This window comes from Vigna umbellata, chromosome 4, assembly GCF_029865625.1.
Source record: "Vigna umbellata cultivar VRB3 chromosome 4, Vumbellata_1.0, whole genome shotgun sequence".
In the NCBI taxonomy this organism is placed as follows: domain Eukaryota; kingdom Viridiplantae; phylum Streptophyta; class Magnoliopsida; order Fabales; family Fabaceae; genus Vigna; species Vigna umbellata.
In genome coordinates this window covers 1,557,785-1,579,419 of record NC_142168.1, presented here as the reverse complement: position 1 = coordinate 1,579,419, position 21,635 = coordinate 1,557,785, and the positions used below count along the sequence as shown (strand labels likewise).

General features: G+C 29.7%; 4 protein-coding genes across 4 annotated transcripts; 2 read left to right on the top strand and 2 right to left on the bottom strand.

The window, feature by feature from the left end:
* The first annotated feature begins 109 nt into the window (after positions 1 to 109).
* LOC148198933 (AIG2-like protein D) lies at positions 110 to 2,805 on the top strand. The gene is made up of 5 exons (XM_088111914.1): positions 110 to 342; positions 450 to 522; positions 1,110 to 1,202; positions 1,356 to 1,439; positions 2,490 to 2,805. The coding sequence occupies exons 1-5, from the start codon at positions 209 to 211 to the stop codon at positions 2,631 to 2,633; spliced, it is 528 nt and encodes a 175-aa protein (XP_087968040.1). The 5' UTR covers positions 110 to 208; the 3' UTR covers positions 2,634 to 2,805.
* Positions 2,806 to 3,461: 656 nt separating this feature from the next.
* Positions 3,462 to 4,319, bottom strand: LOC148198932 (oleosin Ara h 15.0101-like). The gene has a single exon (XM_088112016.1). It carries the CDS (start codon positions 4,243 to 4,245, stop codon positions 3,739 to 3,741), a length of 507 nt encoding a protein of 168 aa, XP_087968142.1. The 5' UTR covers positions 4,246 to 4,319; the 3' UTR covers positions 3,462 to 3,738.
* Positions 4,320 to 9,292: 4,973 nt separating this feature from the next.
* Positions 9,293 to 10,137, top strand: LOC148198931 (uncharacterized). Its single transcript, XM_088114422.1, has 3 exons — positions 9,293 to 9,454; positions 9,534 to 9,671; positions 9,775 to 10,137. Exons 1-3 carry the CDS (start codon positions 9,326 to 9,328, stop codon positions 9,850 to 9,852), a joined length of 345 nt encoding a protein of 114 aa, XP_087970548.1. The 5' UTR covers positions 9,293 to 9,325; the 3' UTR covers positions 9,853 to 10,137.
* A 4,306-nt stretch (positions 10,138 to 14,443) lies between these two features.
* On the bottom strand, positions 14,444 to 15,342 carry LOC148198930 (auxin-responsive protein SAUR72-like). The gene has a single exon (XM_088114311.1). It carries the CDS (start codon positions 15,238 to 15,240, stop codon positions 14,722 to 14,724), a length of 519 nt encoding a protein of 172 aa, XP_087970437.1. The 5' UTR covers positions 15,241 to 15,342; the 3' UTR covers positions 14,444 to 14,721.
* Between the last annotated feature and the right edge of the window lie 6,293 nt (positions 15,343 to 21,635).

The following is a 21,635-nucleotide window of genomic DNA, read 5'->3' as shown; positions in this document are numbered from 1 at the left end:
TATATATATATATATATATATATATATATATATATATATATATATATATATATATATATATATATATATATATATATATATATATATATATATATTAAAAAACAGTTATCAACAATCATACAGATGGGAAGATAGTTTTGAAATAATAGAGGGAGTAGTAGTAGAGAAGAGAGGAGAAGAGAGTGAAGAGGAAGAAGAGAAAAAAAAAATGAGCGTAAACGTGAATTGCGTGGGTGGCGATACGCACAACGTCTTCGTCTATGGTAGCCTTCTGGCCGATGAGGTTGTCCATACGCTCTTGAAGCGCCTTCCTCCGACCACACCTGCCATCCTTCACGACCAGTTACTCTCTCTCTCTCTCTCTGCAACTCCTTCAAATCACATTTTATACCTTTCATTTTCATAACCAATGATTTTCCCCTTTCTTTGAATTGGTATTTGATTTGCAGTCACAGATTTAAGATCAAAGGTCGCGTTTATCCCGCTATTCTCCCCGTCCACAATGACAAAGTTAATGGCAGGGTATGTCTCTCTTTCTGGACATCCCTCCTAATTATTCATCCGTCTATTTCTCTCTCTCTAAAGCAAAATCATGCCCATTCACATTTTTCCTGACTCTTGTTGTGATTTTTATTTTATGTCTCTGCAATTTTTTATTTTCCTTTTTTGGTTTAATGTTTTTATGCCTCCAAAAAAACCCAAGTTCTATTTGTAGGTTAATGATGTGTGCAAACACCGAATGCAAATTAGAATATTTAAGAGATGAATTTGTCTTCTTTCTTTCTTTTTTGTATATACTTAAGTTTGATGGTTTCTAATTTACTACTTTTTTAATTCTGGCTTTGCTTTTATATTGCTTTTACTTCTTCTTCATCTTTCGTCTTTTTGAGGTTGTACATAACCTCTGCATTTTCTTTAAATGATTACGGCTGTCTCTCTTATCAGGTATACGGTGTTATGCTTCTCAAATAATTAAAGAATTTCATTATGGTTTCTTTTTCTTCATACAATTAAGAGGAATTATTGTAAAAATTAGAAAGTAAGAAGTATCGCGTCTAATTTATGGAACTTCGTTATCGGTGTAATTTACTCTTGTTTTATTTGATCAGGTGCTTCTTGGTTTATCGGGAGTTGAACTGCATATTTTAGATGAGTTCGAGGATGATGAATATACTAGAACTGATGTTGAGGTTTTCTTGGAGGTAAGTCTGGTTTATTTCACTTTCTATTAATCCTTTAACCTATTGCTAATTATTATAACAAATGATGCAAACGTTACGTTTCTCAAAAATATACTTATGATCTCACTGATTGCTTTCTAGTCTCAGAAGAATTGATAGTATATATTGTAACAGGACAAGTCTGAAAAGATGCAAGTTTACGCATATGTTTGGGACAATAGAAATGACCCCAACTTATATTCAGAGTGGGACTTTGAGGTGAGCATGCCGTCTTTCTTATTCTCATTTCCTCCACCCAGAATCAATATAAGAAAGTTTTGGGGACAAAAGAAAAGCATGAAATGATCTTTAAATTTCAAACAAATTTATTCTTCTGTTTTCTTTATATTATGGAAAAATTAGTTAATGAGGCTTATTTGTGACCGAGGAGCCTTGACTGCTTGTGGTTGCATTCAATGTTTTAAATTGCAGTTATATTCATGGTTGCAATTTTGTTTCAATCTCTGATGAGTGTACAAACACATGCAGCCAATGTAGCCTCAATTTCATGGTCACGAAGGCCCTAAGTATCTTGACAATGTGGCCACAATTGCAGTTGCGACTTTATTTTTAAAAAACCTTGATTACGCTCTAAGACTAAATAAAAGAAATTTTGCCGCCGTGTAGCTTGGGGAAGACAGGATTTCCAGATCATATGAGAATGTTATGCCTTAAACCTTGTGTAACATGAGTAATTGGCAACATATAATTCAATTTCCTTGATGATCAAGCTATGGCTACTTGTTTTTGTGCATACAAATTAAAGGCAGATGGCATTATAGTAGTTAGAGTTAGGTGACTGCGAGATAGTTGACCACCTCTCTTTATGCTTTCCTTCTTGCTTCCCTCATGTTTATGATTGGTTTTAAAGGATTGACAAAAGGAGTTCGTCCAGTTCTTCAAGCATTTTGGTTCATCTGTAGTTTGCAGCATAAGTTTGATCTTGTAGACTTGTGATTAAGGAGGGAATTAACTTGTTGGGAGAGCTTTCTTGATATTAGTTAAAAACATTCCTTTTAAGGTTTAAAATCTTAAAGGCCTCACTCACTTTATGATAACTTAATATACATTGAATAATGAGTATATGGTCATTTTGTCTGATATACATAGTTCGTGTCAATGTCGTTAGATTTTACATGTCGTAACGTTAAATTTCTTGGTTTCCAGTTCTATTTCAAATTAAGTACCTTTTCATGCATCCCCTATGCTGAAATTCGTTTTATTTTTTCCATTTTCCTCTCTCATAATTCTGATTTTTGTATTTGGAAGGAATGGAAACAAATTCACATGAATGATTTCGTTAAGATGACCAATAGCTTTATGGAAGAATTGGAATCGCCAGAATCCAAGCCAAGGGTGCAGACTTATGAAGCCTTCTACAAGGAAGAAAAGGATAAGCCACTTCAACCTTGATGTTTACAGTTTGTAAAATTATGCATTTTGTGCACTGAGCTGAGCTGTATGGTTCAATTAAGAATCATACTGTTCACTGTTTAATAATTGTAAGTTCCTTTCCGAATCATATTTTGATAACCAAACAATGACAAGTTTATGCTATATTGTTTCATTATTATCTTTTGTTTCATTATTATCTTCTAGAATTCAATAGAAATATTTTATCACCCTTTCTCCAAAATAGATGTCCATATATACATACATAGAACATATATTTCAACTTTTTAAGTTAAAAAAGTGATTTTTTAATCCCTAGTATTTTCGTAGTAGAGTGTTAGCTGGGAGGCCTTTCTTTCTAATAAACTGTATTGTTGGGTGAATTAGGATAAATTTCGGTAAGAATCTAAATTTTGAAGTGCTTTTAAAATATAGAAGTTACAGAAGTTTAACTGAACTGTTCTCTTTTAATAGTTTGCATATGTCATTAAGATCGGTCTTCAGAGCCATTAAATTTAGTCCATTGTGGTGGAAACAATAATGGATTCAAGAGAAGCTTTGCCTCGATCTCATCTTCTCAAACTGAGAATAAACTAACTTGGATCTCCTTATTCCCTCTCATCTTCTCAAACTGAGAATAAACTAACTTGGATCTCCTTATTCCCTCTCATCTTCTCAAACTGAGAATAAACTAACTTGGATCTTACATATCTTCTACAACACAGTTTGCCTTGCAATAAATTAAAAAAAGAACCAAAATATAGGAAAAAGAATTACAACATTAAACCAGGAAGCAACCCCGACATTTTAAGAGGAGGAACTACTTATATAGTTGCAGAAGAACTAAAATAAGGGAAATATAACTAGAATAAGGGGAAAGATACGACATACAAAAGCAAAACAACAAAAGCAAAACAGCAAAACAACAAAACAACAAAAGCAGAACAACATTGAACGCTCCAAACAAAATTCAAATTAATATAGTAGAACTTGAACATGCACATTCACAAGGGGATGATAACTCCCTTCAATTAAGCCTTATAATACATAAGCATTGCACATCCACAAGGACACCCCTTCCCTCCATTCAGTTCAGCCTCATACAAACATGCATAGGCATGCATGATTAATAAGCTCCCTGTGTAGCCTCCTGAATTTTACCCTGAGCATAGCTTCCATAATCTTTTGCCCTCTCCTTCACATCCCTAGCCTTATCAACAAGATACCCTTTTGCATAGTCAAGGGTGTCAGAACCTGCAGGCTGGTTCCCAGACACGTAGTTGTAAATCCAAGACAAAACAGCAATGGCAGCCACACCACAGCTGCCAGAGAACAAAAATCCGGAAGTAACTAGAAACAACACAAAAGCTGCTGGGACAAGGATGGGGCTGAAGATCACAAGAAGAGGAGTTGCAACTATCAACCCTATGACAGTACCTGTGAAGATCAACCCAGCCAAGAGCAAGAGTGAGATGCCAATAGTAACAGCAGTTATAAACTTGACTGTTTGACGTGAAATAGAGTTGCTGTAGCTGCTGGTGTTGGACTCATTGGTACTTCCATAGGGTGGTCCATAGGAGGTTCCATGGGAGGAACCATAGTAGGGACCTGCAGTTCTTGGTTGGTCAGCCATGATTTTGTGTTTTCAAGATTAAACTGAATTCAGATAGAATAGTAGTGTGCTGATGAGAGTAGAGTCTGAGAGAAGGAAAGTGGTATATAACAGTGTAGGAGGAGGTGGTGAGGGGTTACGCGGCAAGTTAGGAGGGTGCATTGCATGTCGTGGCGGCTTTGCATGAAAATGAGGTAACACCTGTCCTCTCCTGCACTGACCCCTCTTAAACAACCCTAATAAGTTATTATGAAATCATGGAAAACTTGGAACTTCTGCACCTCCTTTTAATACTTAATCATACCAGAGATACTCTCTGACGTTCTCTTTATAATATTGTTTTTACTAATATTCAGAAAAAAAGTTATTAATAATTTGCTATCTGTTTTGTTCAAAAGGAAAATATACTAAAATATGTAAAAAGGAAATAATATAATCCAGAGGAATGCTGCCATTCATACTCATGTGAAATTTTACTGCATAGAGCAAGTTAATGACATTTTATATAAAATCTATGAGATTGCAGGATTGTTCTTTCTATAATTCCTAGGTTTCTTTTAAAAATATAAAAGCAATATTTTTATCCTATCAGAATATTAAAATTCAAATTCTTAAAATATTACGTCTTATACTTCTGTGCACTTTTCTTAAAATAAAAAATATTATTAAAGTTATAAAAATTATATACAGACATTATTTAAATTTTTTTTTATTAATTTTTATAATGGTATAAGTATATAATAGAAACATTAGTAAATTTTCATTAAAAGAAAAACTATAATAAAGTATATCAAGATAATTATAAAATATTTTAATTTTTATTTAAAAAATCATAATGGCAGTTATATAATAAAACTATTATGAATTTATATGAATATTTCTTTAGATAAGAAAAACTAAAAATTTAGTTAGTAAATATAAGAAAAATAAATAATAAGAGAAGTGAAAAAGATACACTGATAAAACAATTACAAATTTTAATTTAATTATTAATTGTTTTAATTAACCTGACTTTTTTTTACTAAATAAAGAAAACTATTCATGTTATTTTTTTGAGTTTCTTGTTCATTATATACATTAGTGTAGGAGTAACCTGTACTGAATCAATAATGTTTTTCTTTATCAATTTTTCTTTAGATAAGACACACCAAAGCATCTTTATTCTAATTTTTTCGGGTTTGTGTGTTTTATTCTGTTGGATTGTAGTAAATTATGTCCTTCTTGCGCCTATTTTTTCATAGACAGAACCATTTATATTAACAATAAAAGATATTTTAAAATTGTAAATCACTAGTATTACAAGATATTACAGTAATTACTTTTATGCTATATATACAATTTTATCCATTATTTAGAATTCTGATTTTGTTTATAAAAAACTATTTTGTAACAGAGCTGGTTTGTTCGTCCTGGACATTTAATATTATCATGCTTCGATACACATTTGATGAGAAGAGAAAAACAAATTGACTGAAGTTAAAATTGTTTTTCTTTTTTTGAAGTTAATATCAACTAGAGTTGTTTTAGTTAAAATTGATTTTTATCTGATGAACAAATGGCCTCCGTTAAACTAAGAGGGGATAAATTAAGTTAGCAAAATTTTCTACCTTTCTAATTTTATTATTTAATTTCTATATATAAAAAATAACTTAGTTAAACTTCGTATTAAGATAAATTATGAAATATAATTATTAACAAGTAATTTAAAAAATAAACATATAAAAAGTTAGTGAAAAAGTGTCAATTCAATTTATATTGGTTTGGTCCTCAACACCCAATCCTAAGTCACTTGATATTTTGACTATCTTTTGTAAATCATTTACAAATAATGAACATCCAATTATATCTGGGAATCATTTCCTTGTGTTTGAGTTTCTTTTATCACAGAAAGAATCTCTTTTAATTATAATCAAATAACTTTCACATAAATTACACAAGTTCAAGAGTAGATTACAAGTTGAAGAAAACAGGTAAAAATACTCAATAATTTTGTAAGTGTTTGGCCGTTGTGAGTTTCATAATATGAAAACCTTATATTTTTTTAAGTGAAAACTCATTTATAATGAAATTTTGAATCTTTATGTCTCTTTGGAAGAGTCATAAGTTTCTCAAAAGAGTTGTAAGATTTCATAAATATTTGAACATTGATAATTGATTACACATTAATAGTAATATATTACATTTATACCGTTCATCATATTGGTTCAAAATTTTAATTTTAAGCGTTTGAAACTTCTTGTAAATAATTATAGTAATATATTACAACTTAACAGCAATGGATTACTGGTTCAAAATTTTGAACATCATTTCTCAGGTAACTTATTGATTACATTCTCTTGATAACTTATTACTAATTCAAAAATTGATTATTTTTAGAAAAATAATTTCATGTAATTTTATTTTTAAATCGAATACTTAAACAAAAATATAAATTCTTTTGGTAGATATACTAAATGAATTTTTTTACTTATATAATGAATCTTTTCAATAGTGATTGAATTTCTTGGTCCTTCATTATTTAAGCTTGATCAATCTTTTCTCAATTTTTTTATGTTCTGTCTTTTGTCGGTGTCATCAAAACCTTCTTAGATATTTACGTTTTTCTCTTTTTTGTTATGAAGACAATGTTAAGGAGAGAAATAATAGAAAAAATAGTTTGAATTATAAATTGTTCTCTCCCCTTACTATATTAATAAACTTTAAGAACTTTCTTATTTGTTTCAAAAATAATTATAAATAACATTCTTGTTTAACATATGTGTAATCTTCTAACCTTTTTATTTTTTCCCCTTTGACAACATAATATCCTTATTATCTTTAGTAAACTAGATAACAAAAGTCAAATTAGTCATATATATTCAAAATAATAATCAAATATGCATAAATAATTAAACAAGAATAAATATAAGAGAGTTCAAAGTGATAACATGACCTATGTTTTATAGAAACCCGAACATAAGTTGAATAAAGTATTAATAAAAGTGTGAATCCATGAGAATATTTAGGAAAAATATATATAGAAAAATTGCTTAGTAGATTAAATGTTGGAAATACCAAAACTAGGAATACACCTTTGGAAATTCATTTAAAGTTTTCAAAAGGACAATATCCTCAGACAGATGAAGAAGAATCTTACATGTCTAAAGTGTCATATGCCTCTACAGCAGGGAGCTTGATGTATGTTATGACTTGCACCAGACCTGACATAGCACATACAGTGAGAGTTGTGAGTAGGTTTCTATCAAATCCCAGGAAGAAGCATTGGGAATGTTTGAAGTGGATATTGAGATATATATTTGTATTGTTCTTCTTTTACAATTGGTATCAAAGTCGATGGTTCGAGTTTGGTGACCAAGCTCAAACGAGTACGTCCCTCCAAGGTAAGGTAAAACTAGGGCTGGGCAAAGTGTACTAAACTGAACTGAACTATAAATAATTATAATTAACTATAAAACAATTCAAATAAACTGATCTGAACTAAAAAATAGTTCAAAAAAACTGAACTGAACTATTTTTTGGTTCAGTTAAACTGCAATAGTTCAGTTAACTATTTTTAGAACTATAATGCATTTTTGAAACTGCAACAGTGCAGTTACACTGCAATAGATCCATTTACAACTATTTACTTGAGTACCGTAAAACCCTAGCAAGCGAACAGTGACGAACAGTGACAAACAGTCAGATGAATCATGGGAGGTGGAGAGCAGGAGATGCTCAGTGGTGTGACCATGAGTCTCATGGTGTACTCAAGAGTAAAAAAAATACTTCGACGATAGGGGAGGTGGAGAACCATAGTCCTTTGTGTGAGAGGAAAATTGTTAGGATATAAATAAAGTCTCACATCAAATAGAAACAAGACATGAATATGAGTTTATGTACTAAACATAAGATGTCTCCATTGATAAAAGATCCTTTGAAGTTGTATCAAAAGTAAATCCTTGAAAGTTTGGCTAGAACGGACAATAATCTAAAAGTGATTGATCATATATTCATGAATCCAATCATTAAACATAACCAAAAGATGTTACATCATCAACCTTATTTTTGAAAGATCTCTTATCCTTCAGAGACCCTTCTTTGTTAGAAAAAAAAATCTGAAAGTGTTTTTTCTTTTTTAAGTTAATATGCATTATAGTTTTTTTTAATTAAAATTACTTTTTATCATGGATGATAATCATTTGTTATCAATGTAATTTAGGATTAATTATCAATTAATGGTACTCAGTTTTTTTGTTTTATTTTTTAAGTTGACAGTTATTTTTATGTATGTAAATCAGATTTCAAAATAATGAGTAAACTATTTTTAATTGGTTTAAATTAAGGTTTTTTCATTAATATTGTTACAATTTTTTTTAACTCATCATTCTACACAATTTTTTTTATATGAATGAAATTTGTTTTATAGATTAAAATATACTATTATCTAATTATTTATTAGTTAAATTCTAATAATAATTTTTTACATTCTTATTTTTTTAAAAGTTGCATATGTTTTGTATTTGAAGATAAAATTTTATTTAAATAAGTGGATCCAATAATTATTTATCAAATTTAGTTTTTATTTACTTTTGAAAAGGTTTTTTTTTCAATTGAAATTAGCACTACGTTAATTTCTTTTTCAATTTTTTCTTCATGTAATGTTTATACAATATTTTGTATTGATATATTACTTAATATAATTTGTAATGTTAAATTTTTAATTTAAATTATATAAAACAAGCACATATTAAAAATAGTATTAATAATTATTATTTTTTATAAATTTGAATGAGAAATAATATAGATGATAAAAAAAAATTAAATAAGTTAGATGAAGTATTGAGGGTTAAAATTTTAAAAAATAAGATATTTTAAGAGTATTTATTGACTACTTTTCATTAGATGACTTATAAGTGAAATAAATTAGTAGTGAATTTACCTTATCAAATAAATTCTTTAACTTAGATGCAAGTGGCTAAAGGAAGAAGAGAGCTTTATAACAATCTGAACGACAGACATGTTATTTTAAGAAAGAAACAAGGTTAGAAATGGAAAGTTGAAAAATTAGATATCAAGAATAGACGATGTGGAACAATATCCACTTCTCACACAGGACAGGGAAATGGCAACCATGTCCCTTACAGTTGCAGCACCTTCTCTTTCCTTTCCTTCAACTCCCTCTCTCACCAAACTCCATGACCGTGTTCTTCACATCAAGCCCCTCCACTGCACTCCCATTCACCAACAACACGTACTTCTTCTTTTCTTCGCCATTGTTGAATTCATTAAGCTCAAAAGCTATCCACCTCATATGTTTGTTCTTGATCAAGGTTGATGCAGATGCAGCTATCATGTGTGAGCCCTGCAATGGAAAAGGTTGGTTAGTCTGTGACTTTTGTAAAGGCCAAAAGACCAACATCAAAGCCGAAAACAAACGTATCTATCGAAGATGTCCCTCTTGCAAAGCCGTGAGTCATACACTATTTTGCAATGTTATTCACCTGTCAATGTCATTATAGATATTAAAGCTCTGTGCTTTGCTTTTGTATTTTTTGAAAAAAAAAACTTCAGGTTGGGTATGTCTTGTGTTCTAACTGCAAGGTCTTCAAATGCGTCACTTTTCCTAATTTCGAAGATTCTCAGAACTGAATTGACCAACAGCTTTCGTTTTTGCCATAGTGATTACGCTAGTCAGCAACAAGGATCGATTCTCTTGTTTATTTTCATTCTTCACACCTGCTCTTGTCGATCTCCTATACAATTTTACTTCTTTCAGATGAATCAATTTTATTCACTGGTCAAAAAGTTAAAGAAAGAGATGATACAGTGTTTCACTGTCATCTCTGTTTTGTATCTCATGGATTACTGTAAGTGATGTGATTCAAAGAATTGTAAATCTTGAAGCTTGATAATGTTATGCGTTCTTGATGCTCATTACATTTTTTTTTTCTCGATTTAGATTTTTATATTGGAAGTGGGGGCCAGAGTATTGTGTTACAGAATCACCCTATTCATTTTTAAGCATGATATAATCAATTAAGGAAAAGATTCTGCATTGTTAGAGGCTGATGATTTGAAAAAAAATGGGAGTGATTAGAGTTTTTCTTTTGATCATATTTGCTCTCATTCATGTTGTTGTTGTGTGCTGTTTTTGTCTAAAGACTATGAGTGACCAACACAATTGCATTTGAAATAAATTAGTTTACAATTTTTCTACTTTTAAAGGAATCAAATCCATTATACTTGTCAAAAGGTTTAAGAGATTAAGTGTTGGAAAACTGTTTCCCTGTCATATTTTTTGTATGATTCAATGTTTCACTGTCATATTTTTTTTTTGTATTTCTTTTGGATAGACTGCAACTGATGCATGATGCTATTAAAAAAGGTTGTACACTAACAGCTTTTCATGCATCTCGATGCATACTGTAGTGTTCAATTTTAACTTCAGTTTTCATTTTTGTTTCATCTTTTCTTAATTTAAGTTTTATATTGCAAGTGGTGACCAGTAGTAATTGTTATGAAGTCACCCGAAAACTGATAAATTATACATAAGATTCTGCACTATTACAGACTAATCTCAGCCTCTGCTACGACGAGACTATCAATAAGAAACAACAAGAAAACAGTCTTTTCTACTTCATCCAAGTCTTTCATTCGTTTCAATACAGCTAAGTCAGTCATTTGATTAATGATTAATATAAAAGAAAGGTAGTAAATTATGTTTTCAATATTTAATTCAATGTTTTCAAGAAAACAATGCTACTCCTTCTACATGTGGTGTTTGATGAATAATTCTGAACAGTTTTGCAGTTTTCGTAACAGTCAAACTTCTAGTATGTGGCTAATATTTTTTCCACAGTTTCACAAATTTAGAAACAATATATTGATCATAGTTGGAAAGTTGAGGGAACTCTTAGCAAGGGTTGTATACTTGTTCTTGTTCTTGTTCAATTGACTCGTTTTTTATACCATTATTCAATAACAAATGGAAACCAAATTTGAAACCAAATGCAGAGCTAACGATGGAAGGTGATAAATATTCTTTGTATCAAAGTTAATGTTGCATGAACAACTTCTACTGATTGCTTTTACCTTTTGCAATTGATTTGTCCTTTTAAGTTCAGTCCTTTTTTATTTTCCAATTGATCTAACTTCTAATTGTCATCCGAGCTTTATCCTACTGCACAAGTCTTTGAACTTTTCCATTTTCCCTCCTTGTTCTTCAGCATCTGAACATATTTTTCAGGTTTATATAAATTACACTTTTGGCAGTGAAATTCATGTAATTTCACTGCGTTAAGTTACATTTAGTTGCAAAATACGTTTAACAGCCCAAAGCTCTAATTGTATAAGTTTGTTTATTCTTTCTAACCTTTTTTTTTTACTTTTCATTGTCTATATTTTACATCAGAAAAGGATATTTCAACAACCAACAATCACTTGTGTAAATTTACTGGGTTGTCAAGATCATTAATCTTCACATTATGGTGAGGCAAAAAGATGTATCCAATTTGAAAACTGGGGTTGACGCTAACTGTTTGTCTGCAGGGAACTGTTCAAAATCTGATAATCCTTTGAAGTATGGAAAAATCTGTAAGCAGGAAAAGCTAATAATAATTATTTTAATCGACCAACACAGTTCAAATAGAATCATCTTCAAAAGAAACCGAATAAATTGCATATTTAGGAAAAAACTAAGCTATTGTAATTCCATTTGAGAAATTCTTAGCTCAGGTTGTTAACAATGTTTTGGCGTCAAAGTTGCAGGCTGTAGCATACTAGTTGATCACATGAAAATTGAAAGATTGATAGTTTGAAAAGGAACAGGGACTGTTAAAAACAAGAGTTATCCTAGGAAAAGTTATCGGGGCAAACTTATAAAAACAATGGATGTCTGTTTGATGGGTTACTCTTAAGGTTTCTTGTGAAAATTAATATACCTATATGAATCAAAATCACTTAAATAATTTCTCTTATTAGAAGAGTGAGAAATGCTAGAACATAGTCTCAGTCTTCTGTGGTCATGCTCAGTCATCTATCTGTTCATGGTCTCAGTCAATATCTACATAACAGACATTTTCAATTAACAGAAAATAATACTTAGGCTAGATTTGGCTGAGATTATGCAGTCCAGAACCATATAATTTATCATTTTATCTTTCTACGTAGTGAAATTCATGTGAATTTCAATCACTAAATGAAGAAACCGAAATAAAGTGTCAGAGATAGTACTATCAAATATTTTGAGTGCATGTTCTCTCCTCCGTTAATTGGACAACGAAACAAGTTACATTTCTTTGAAACATCTTATCATAACAAGGTGAGTGAAGGCTCGTATATGAATCAGAATCTCCTCTCAAGTTGCAATTACGCAGACATATTCTAATGATCATGAGATTTAGTTAAGGAGTCAACACGTGGTATCCTGGGAAATCTGACTAGAGTTGCTTCTGCATTTTTTTAAGCTGATCACACATGACACCAGTAAAGATATCGCATTCTTGACTCAAGATCTAAATAGTTATCCTGATCTTTTTCTTTAGTGCTACAAGGATTATTATTAAGAGAATGTTACACGTAGATTTTAAAACAATATATGTTTTTCTGTTAAATTGATGAAGGCAGCACATATATCAATGTAGGCCACTAAATTATTTGGCCATGTGCTACATTATATAGTATTTAACACAAGTCCTCATGAACTTAGTGGAAGATTCCATATGCTGCAGAAGCTTGTAATTTAAGTCTAGTCCTGTCACATACCACAGATAACGAGGGTGAATTTCTCAACTTTCACCGTTACACATGTTTTCCCTTCTGAATTATGAATGCAGACATGTGAATTATGCAGTACAAGTTTGAAGATTTGATTTCTGTCAGTAGACTTCTTCTGCAGACGTGTTGTTAAATTCATTCAGACAGTAGTAGTTGAAAATCTTGCATATAAGCTCAATTTATAATATATAACTTCATTAAAATCTTATGTTATAATCTATTAAAATTGAATTAGTCAAATCTATTACTTAAGAATTGTTAACAAAATATCATTAAATGATGATAACATACAAAAAGAAATACACTACATAAATAACATCAAAGTTAAACACATCATGCCATCTATAAATTCTCAATGAGCAATACTTGAAGGCAAGTGAGTAGGATTTAATATTTCTGAGCGTACGTAATGCACCATTGAAACATGTGTTGATGCATATACAGTGGCATTACAACTTGTAATCTCAATGATTTTACTAAAGGCACATGGGAAGGGAATTCAAATAAAGAGAAACAGTAACATGGCTTCTAAGATGGGAAATTTCCGTAGATTATCCGTATATTAATTTCCATTTCGGTTATCTCGATAAGATCTAACATACCAGATATCAAAGATTTAACTTCAAAAGCATAATACTTATAAACATATCCATGTTTACATACTATGAAAACCATGTTTAAAGGAATGAATTGGTATTAATTATACATTTTATGTTGTGGGAAAGATTTATTGAAAACTTTCATATTTGACTTTCCATTATCTAAACAACTTATCAAACTAAACACACTAATCATAGTAGGTATTCCTAGTATTTTCTGTTAACATATTGATAGCTGATACTTTTTTAACATGACAGCAAAGATTGAACCTCGTGTAAAACTATCCAAAAACTTCAGTCTTAACTAGACTAATTGGGTTAAATTCAAAGTTGTTTGAACACATCCTCTCGATTTTGTGTCATATATGTCTTTTTTTCATAGTTAAAGTTTGTCTGTAAACTGAGGTGTTTTCAGAATGAAAAGCGCAGTTCCTTTCTTAACCTTTTAGCAGTGGTGAACCTCAGATTCGGTGAGAGCAATTTACTTTTCAAATAATATAAATTAATAAAAATTATTATCATGCATATAAACAGTCAACAGAATCAAATATATAAGATTAAAGAAGTAAAATAAAATAAAAAATAAAAGTAAAAAAGAAAATAACCATTTCTCTTCTGTGTGATTAGACTATACCTTTGGCTTGGCTGAAAGATTTGAATTGATTCTTTCCAATTAAATAATACTTCTTCATTCACTAAATTTATAAAGTCAATAACTTCTAAGGTGTTGCTGATAAGAAACTTCTGTGCGTGCGTGATCACAAGTTTCCCAATTCCTAACAGGTGCAATATACAAGGCCTAAAATTTATCATGTTATATTATTTATAAAAGAAAGAACACAAAAGGGTAAAATAAATTCATGAACTGAAATGTAAAATAACAAAACTTTCTATTCCATAATAAAAAATTAGTAAGTAGTACTCAGATTTGTCATCTGTGAAAGCTTTTTGTCTTATCATCACGAGTCCAAAATTTCTTGAGATACATGATTTGGACAATGAAAGTTGTATTCTTTGCTTAGAGGGTTATCTCAGTTGTAACTGATGAATTTGTTGGAATTCACTCTAACCCTCTCTTACATGGATGAGCTTCCACAAAGAAGAAAAGAAAAGAAAAAATGTATAAAATTGTCAAAATCCTAAACTATCTGCACATTGGACTTGGAGGGTGATGAGAATAAGCAAGGTTGTTGGAGGAACAATATCCCATCATTTTCTCAATGCTAAACCTGCATTTCTGAGTGAAAAACTTGTCCTTTCTCTCCACAATCTTCAAGATACTCTCGAACACAGACACTTCACAAGGGATTCTGAGAACCCCAGTCTGTTCAAACCCAAACTCTTCCTCAGCTTCTCTGAGTAACATGTGAAAGGCTTGGTGACCCAAATACTCGGTTGGTATAACGAACCTGCTAAGGTCCACGCCAACACAAACAGCAACGTAGCCCTTGGGAACAACACTGCTCGATCCTCCTCCCTCACGTTCAGACAGAGAAAGTGTTCTTTTGAGAAATTTGATGCTTCTGCCGGTGTTGTTGCTGTTGTTACTGTTACTTCTGCTTGTTTTTGAAGAGTTTGCAACCCTTCTCCATTTCTTAAGAATCTGTTGAAGCCTCACTATGTCTCTGATCTTGTTAGGCTTCTTGGCAGGATCCATGGACATGTTGTTTGAACCCTTGTTAAGGGTTTTGGGTTATTTCAGTTTGGCTATATCATGAGAAGGGTTGGGTTAGGGTTATTATGGGACAACAGAACTGAACCTGGTTTTCTCTATGGTTGAAATAGGTTGAGTTTGGCTAATGATATGGCTCCAATTTATAGAACTCGTGCTTTGGTAAGTCTTAATATTAAAAGGTTATTAAATTGTGACAAGAAGGAATATTATATTTGTAATGAGTGTTTGGTTTTCTATGTCACATGCATGCATGAGAAAACGAACAAAAACTTTTGTCCAGGTTAGGATGAGTTAAACGTCAAGTTGCGTTTCCCATGCTTGCATGTGAGTGATTAGTGCAAGTCAGAGCTTTCCTTCTACCTCACCATTCTTTGTTTTGGAAGCTAAATCCACCGTGGTTTTCATTATTTTAAATCACCGATGACTAGGTCTCAGAGATTCACTATAAAATTATTAGTTTATTTATGTTCTGCCATTACACTTAATGGAAGCTTGAAAGGTAGTTATTTTCTGATTTGATTTCCAAGGCAAACCGATATGTAAACAGTCAAAGGTCGCCTCGTACAATGCAATGGTACATGTGTACCTACTATTCAACATTAAACTCATAATAGTTTTAGTTTATAAGGATTTCAGTAATCTCCTTATAGTGTTTTTCATTCTCTCCTGTGTTTGTTTCTCTGCTGAAATATTTTCTATTCTAACTATAAGTTACTTCTTATAATTGAAAATCTTAATCATTATTATTTCTACTGTAGTTAGGTCACTACAAATTAAAAGTTGATTTTAAAATTAATAAATACAAATTTGATATTCAGATAATTGATTATTTTTTTATTACATATTTATAGTTAGAGTATTCAAACTTTAGCATCAAAAGTATTTTCTCCATGTAATTTGACAAGAGAAAACTAAAAATAAAACTTTAACATAAATTTAGAATTTAAAAAACCCTTTAGAAGAGAAGAATTAACGTCGGTCCCATAAACCAATAAATAGATACAATCTCGTTATATAAATTATTTTTAAAACTGAATTAAGTTTAAAATTTATCTCAAAAAATTAGATAACGAGAGATACAACGTATTTTATTGGATCATTTATTAATATGAAGAAATAAAATTTTAAAATATATTTTTTAATATATATATTTTAATCACTCAGCTAGAATGTTGATTCTATCCAAACAATTAAAAGCTTAATTCATAATATTTTTTTATTTCCTGTGTTGTCAATTTTGAAAATGCATGCAGTTCTATGTTGCATTTTGTTTTTTTCGTTGTTTATGTCTATCTGCTGCGCATGCTCAGTTTGAACAACCAAAACCTGAAACAAGTTCACTTCTCCAATCACGTTTTATTTCCTTTTGTTTTATTTATAATGATTTTGTGATGGGCTAACATCAATTGATTGAACAAGACCAAACTGGAAGTCAAGGAAAAAGTTAATATATTACTTATTTTATTTGATTTTAAAAAATTAAAATTATGCTATTTACTTACAATCTCTATTAGTACTTGCTAAATTATCTGATGAACAGTAGCTAAAGTGTTTACAATGCTCATATATATATATATATATATATATATATATATATATATATATATATATATATATATATATATATATATATATATATATATTATCATTAATTTTCTTCATCACTAAATATTAGTCAGAGCATATAATAGAAAATTGAGTTTTCTCTTGATTACTTCGGCAGAAATTTGTTGCAACTTCTTCCACAGAAAAGTCTCCAGAAAAAATTACGGAAATGTCTTTATATTTTAAGTACATTTTCCACAAATTTAAATTTAAAGGAGAAATTGAATATATCTTTAAATGTCAAGGACTTTTCGCAAATAATTTTTCTTTTGAATTGAAGATTATAACAAGACAATATAATGTTGTAAAAAATGAAGTACCCATGATATACGGCATTATTAGAAATAGCTGTCGGTTAAATTCATCATATTACAGGTTCAATGCACTAAATAGCTGTTGGTGAAGCAGAAGAAAAGGAAAGGTAACTACTATATTCTTTGGGTTTTTTTATAAGAAAGAGTAGAATAATAAATAAATAAAAAACATCTCTATCCAGAACCACAAAGACTGAAAGTTATATATAGGTTTATTGCTGAATTTATTTGTTTCATCTTACGTGGCTAACAACGAAATTACCATTTAACTATGTTCAACTATTCAAGAAGTATCTCAATAATGGCTAGAAGATAGATTATAATAAACTTCAAAGGAGAAAAAGTTAAGGGGTGACAGAATTTGGAACAAGTTTATTTAAAATAAATAACAAAACTAAAATTAAAATTAAGACCTTTGAAACTGACTTAAAAAATTAATTAGCAAAAAAAAAATATCACTAACCCTAATGGAAAACTTTGGCCTATAATAGGAACCTAATTTAAAAGAGGCGAAAATGATTTGCAAAAGAAAAGAAGGTTGATTACGTGACGTACTCGAACAGTTACGTAAATGGAGGTGAACAATTTGTATTTCTGAAGAAAATTTATAAAATATTATGATTTGTTAGAAAAATGTAAAGGCTGATTGACTTTTAAGTATAGTTATCTCCGACCTTGATCCGCGTTCTCATGCGCCATTTGAGATAGCTTAACAATGCGTTGCATTTGCATGCTGATATTGAAGAGAAGAGCAAATACGTATCACTGAACAACCTCTCATTATTCTTTGGATTAAATCTGATTTTCAAAGTTTTATTTTGTTTCTATATATTTCATCTTGGACGTTTTATTAAAGTAAGGTAAAACATTTTTTTAACAATCCGGCCTATATATCCTGAAATATTATAAAAATATTATATTGTAACTATTTATTAGTTATCTTCTCTGTTTATAGACTTAAAAGGTTTATAAAAACACTCTCATATTTCATCTAATCAATATAAGGTTAACTTTTTATCCATGTTTATTCTTCACAAGCTTATCAATACTTAATGTAGTATAATGAATTTTAAGTGAGAGTGTCGTTTCACGATAAATGGATTCAATTAAAATAAGTTTATTTCAATCAATATATGTTTAGAAGTAAAAGTTGGTTCATAATTGATTTCAATAAAATTATGCTAAGTTTGCATAAAATTAATATCCGCACAACACTTAAAGAAAGTTTTATTAAGAGAATTTGAAATTGAATTTCATTCATCTCACTTGTGATTTGAATAAATATCAACATATATTATTTAGAAATATCAATATTGATACAACACAATAATCATTTATATTGATTCCTCACCTATAAAATTTAAAATATGAGTTTCGTGAATATTGATTCCTCACATATCCAACAAAATTATTCAGCTTTATGTTAAAGTGTTATAAGGAACTGATATACTGAAATCTATTCCTAGAATCCTTATATATCAAGTATTTTTATTCAAATCAAATTTCAAAAATATTTCCTTGTCAAATCCAAAAATCACAATGAAGTATCTATTGATTAGATAGAATCAAACATTAAGAATAGAACAAGAATACAAATATTGAGTAAAAATATCATAGTTATATATAAATATCATCATATTACATCCAAGTTTGAATCGATTACATTCAATCCTTAGATAAAAGATTAATCACTCATGGTAGCCACTGAAATCCTAAGTTCAAGAAGAAAAATTGAAGAAACTTTGATTTATCTATCTTTTTATTCCTTTGTTCTTCTTTTCCAGAGTTCCTCCATCCATTTTTTTTTCATGATATATAAAACTACACGAGTTATCGTGATAAAGAATCTCCAAGAGGTACGAATTTGAGGACAAATCCTCTTCAAGGAAGGTATGATAGATGACTATTTCCTGAAACATATATGAGAAAAACTTAAAGAAGAACATTTGCAATTCAAAGGATCTATGACAAGGTCAAAGATCAAAACATGTCTCCTTGAATCTTGATTCTTATAATCTTCCATAAAGAATGGAATTTAAAGAACATGAAGATCATCAGCACAATTGAAGAATAAATTAGGAAATTAAATAAATTGTATTTTTATTTTAATTGCAAACAATTTGTTTCTATTTTTTAAATTATTTTTGAACCCAATGTCATTGGGCTTTCTTTTAGGGCTTGTTAAGTGCCTTAAACATTTGTACCTATATATAGACATTTTTGAGTCATAATATATGCATTTGCATTTTTGAGAGAGGATTCTCTTGGTTTTTGTTTTAAAACTCTGATTCTTATGAAACATTAACATCTTGTGACGAATCTTCCTTGATTAATTTGCTAGATTGTGGCGTTCCCATATTTGTCTTATTATACATTCTTCTCTGATTTATTTTTATTGTGCCCCTAGAAGGTACTTTAGAGTGAAGAAATTTTTCTTTCTTGAGCTAAATTATTCTCGCTTAAACGAGAATGATACAAAAATTTAATAACTTGATGAATCTCGCTTAGACGAGGTCTTTGTTGCTTAGGTGAGAGTGACAATAATTCTAAAGCAAGGTTACTCTCGCTTAAGCGAGAGTATGACAGAAGCTAACTCTTTTTTCTTGTTTTTTTTTTGTTTCTTCTTGCTCTTCTAAATCCTTTCCTGACCATATTACCATTATTGTGCTTCCAAAATTCAGACGTGGGAGATCTTTCATCCACTCATAGGCTACTTTGCCAAATTTTCATTAAGAATAATTTATAATCTATTATAAAATTCTACTTGTCATATAAAAAACACTTTATGTTTTGTTTTTTTGGAAATGATACTTTTTCATAAAGTGTAGGAACAAAATAAATATATTTTTATTTAAGAATAAAACATAATTTTTAAAAATATTTTTGAAACATATTTAATTTTTTTTCTAAAGCATTTATGAATGACTAATTAGAACAAGCAAAAGATACTTGTTTTATCTACATCCTTGGTATGACTTAAATGTTGGATTTTGTAATGAAATTAATTGAAATAATTCAATTTTAATAAATCATGACTCAATTCATAAAAGAAAATTTTCAATGGTATCTTAGAATTATATTATTTTTAGATTCTTGCAAAAATAATTTCATTATTGATCAGCGTCAGTATATTATATAATTTGCATATAGTGTACATTGATTAGGAAAATGCATGCATGTATAGGTGCATTCCACATATATGTAAGAGATATTCATACAATTATGAGTGAATAATCAAAATTGTAGATTCGTTCAAATAGATAGTCATGAAAATTCTTTCATAATACGTAATACATAAACCAAAATCATTAACGAGTTAATTAAGCTCTGTAACATCACGTGAGGGGTTTATTTGACGATTAAGTTTCACTAGAAGGACTTCCATTCTCTACAACAATCGAATCCCATAATACTTTCAAAGGCCCATTCATCACTCTCCAAAGTCCCTCTTTCAAAGTTGTCATCTTCATCGGTTGTCAACTTTTGACTAATACTTATCAATTGTCTGCCATATTTATTGACTCAAAACTTCAAGAAGTGTTAGGCCCAATTAAGCCACTTTCAATATATTTTCAGTGCTTTCAAACTTAATCAGAAAATTAACAACTAAATAACTTTTTGTCCGACATATATTTTAAAGGTTTCAACATTTTTTCATCCCTTTTTTTCATTTTTTGATTTCAACAATTTGCTCTTCAACTATTGTTTTCGTTGTACATGTCGACGTCGTTAAAATTATGACAAAAATGACAATGATTAAAATAATAGTTATAAAAAATATCAAACAAGGATGGTTGTTCTTTAAGTGATGCTAAAATTTATTAAAAAATAATAATGTGTTACATATCATGACGAGATTAATAAAAATACACAATTTTTCTATGGGTTAATCATTTGTTTGCTTGTAAAGTTGTAAAGATAAATTATAAATAAAAAAAAATATTGAATAAATATAAAGTACCAATCATTGGTGGAAAGAGACTTATAATGAGGGTTTTGTCATGCGGTGCGGAGGGAGAAGCCTTTCAACACAGTGTGGAAAGCTTCATGGAGAACCTAGTGAGTTAAAATAAATTAACACAGTTAAATTATGTTAATTTTTTTGACAAACGTATCAAATTGGTAAGACCGACTATTAAAATACTAAGTAATCGTACATTTAATAAATAATATAAACTAAATAATAGTTTCATACCTTGATATCATGTGCAATAAAGTAAATTGATGCATAAATAATAAAGATGAACTTAAAAAAATGGAAAATGTTAGAAATAGTATGGATTGATATTGTTGGAGCTAGATTTCATTTATCTCACTTTAATGCATATAAAAACTTATATCCTTTCCGTTAATATACTAATGTCAACCCACAAATCTACTAAAACCTTAATATCTTTTTAAAATGAGCCTACATTTTCTTATTAAGAGTCAATCTCTTAAACCTCTAATAATAAACAAACTTGC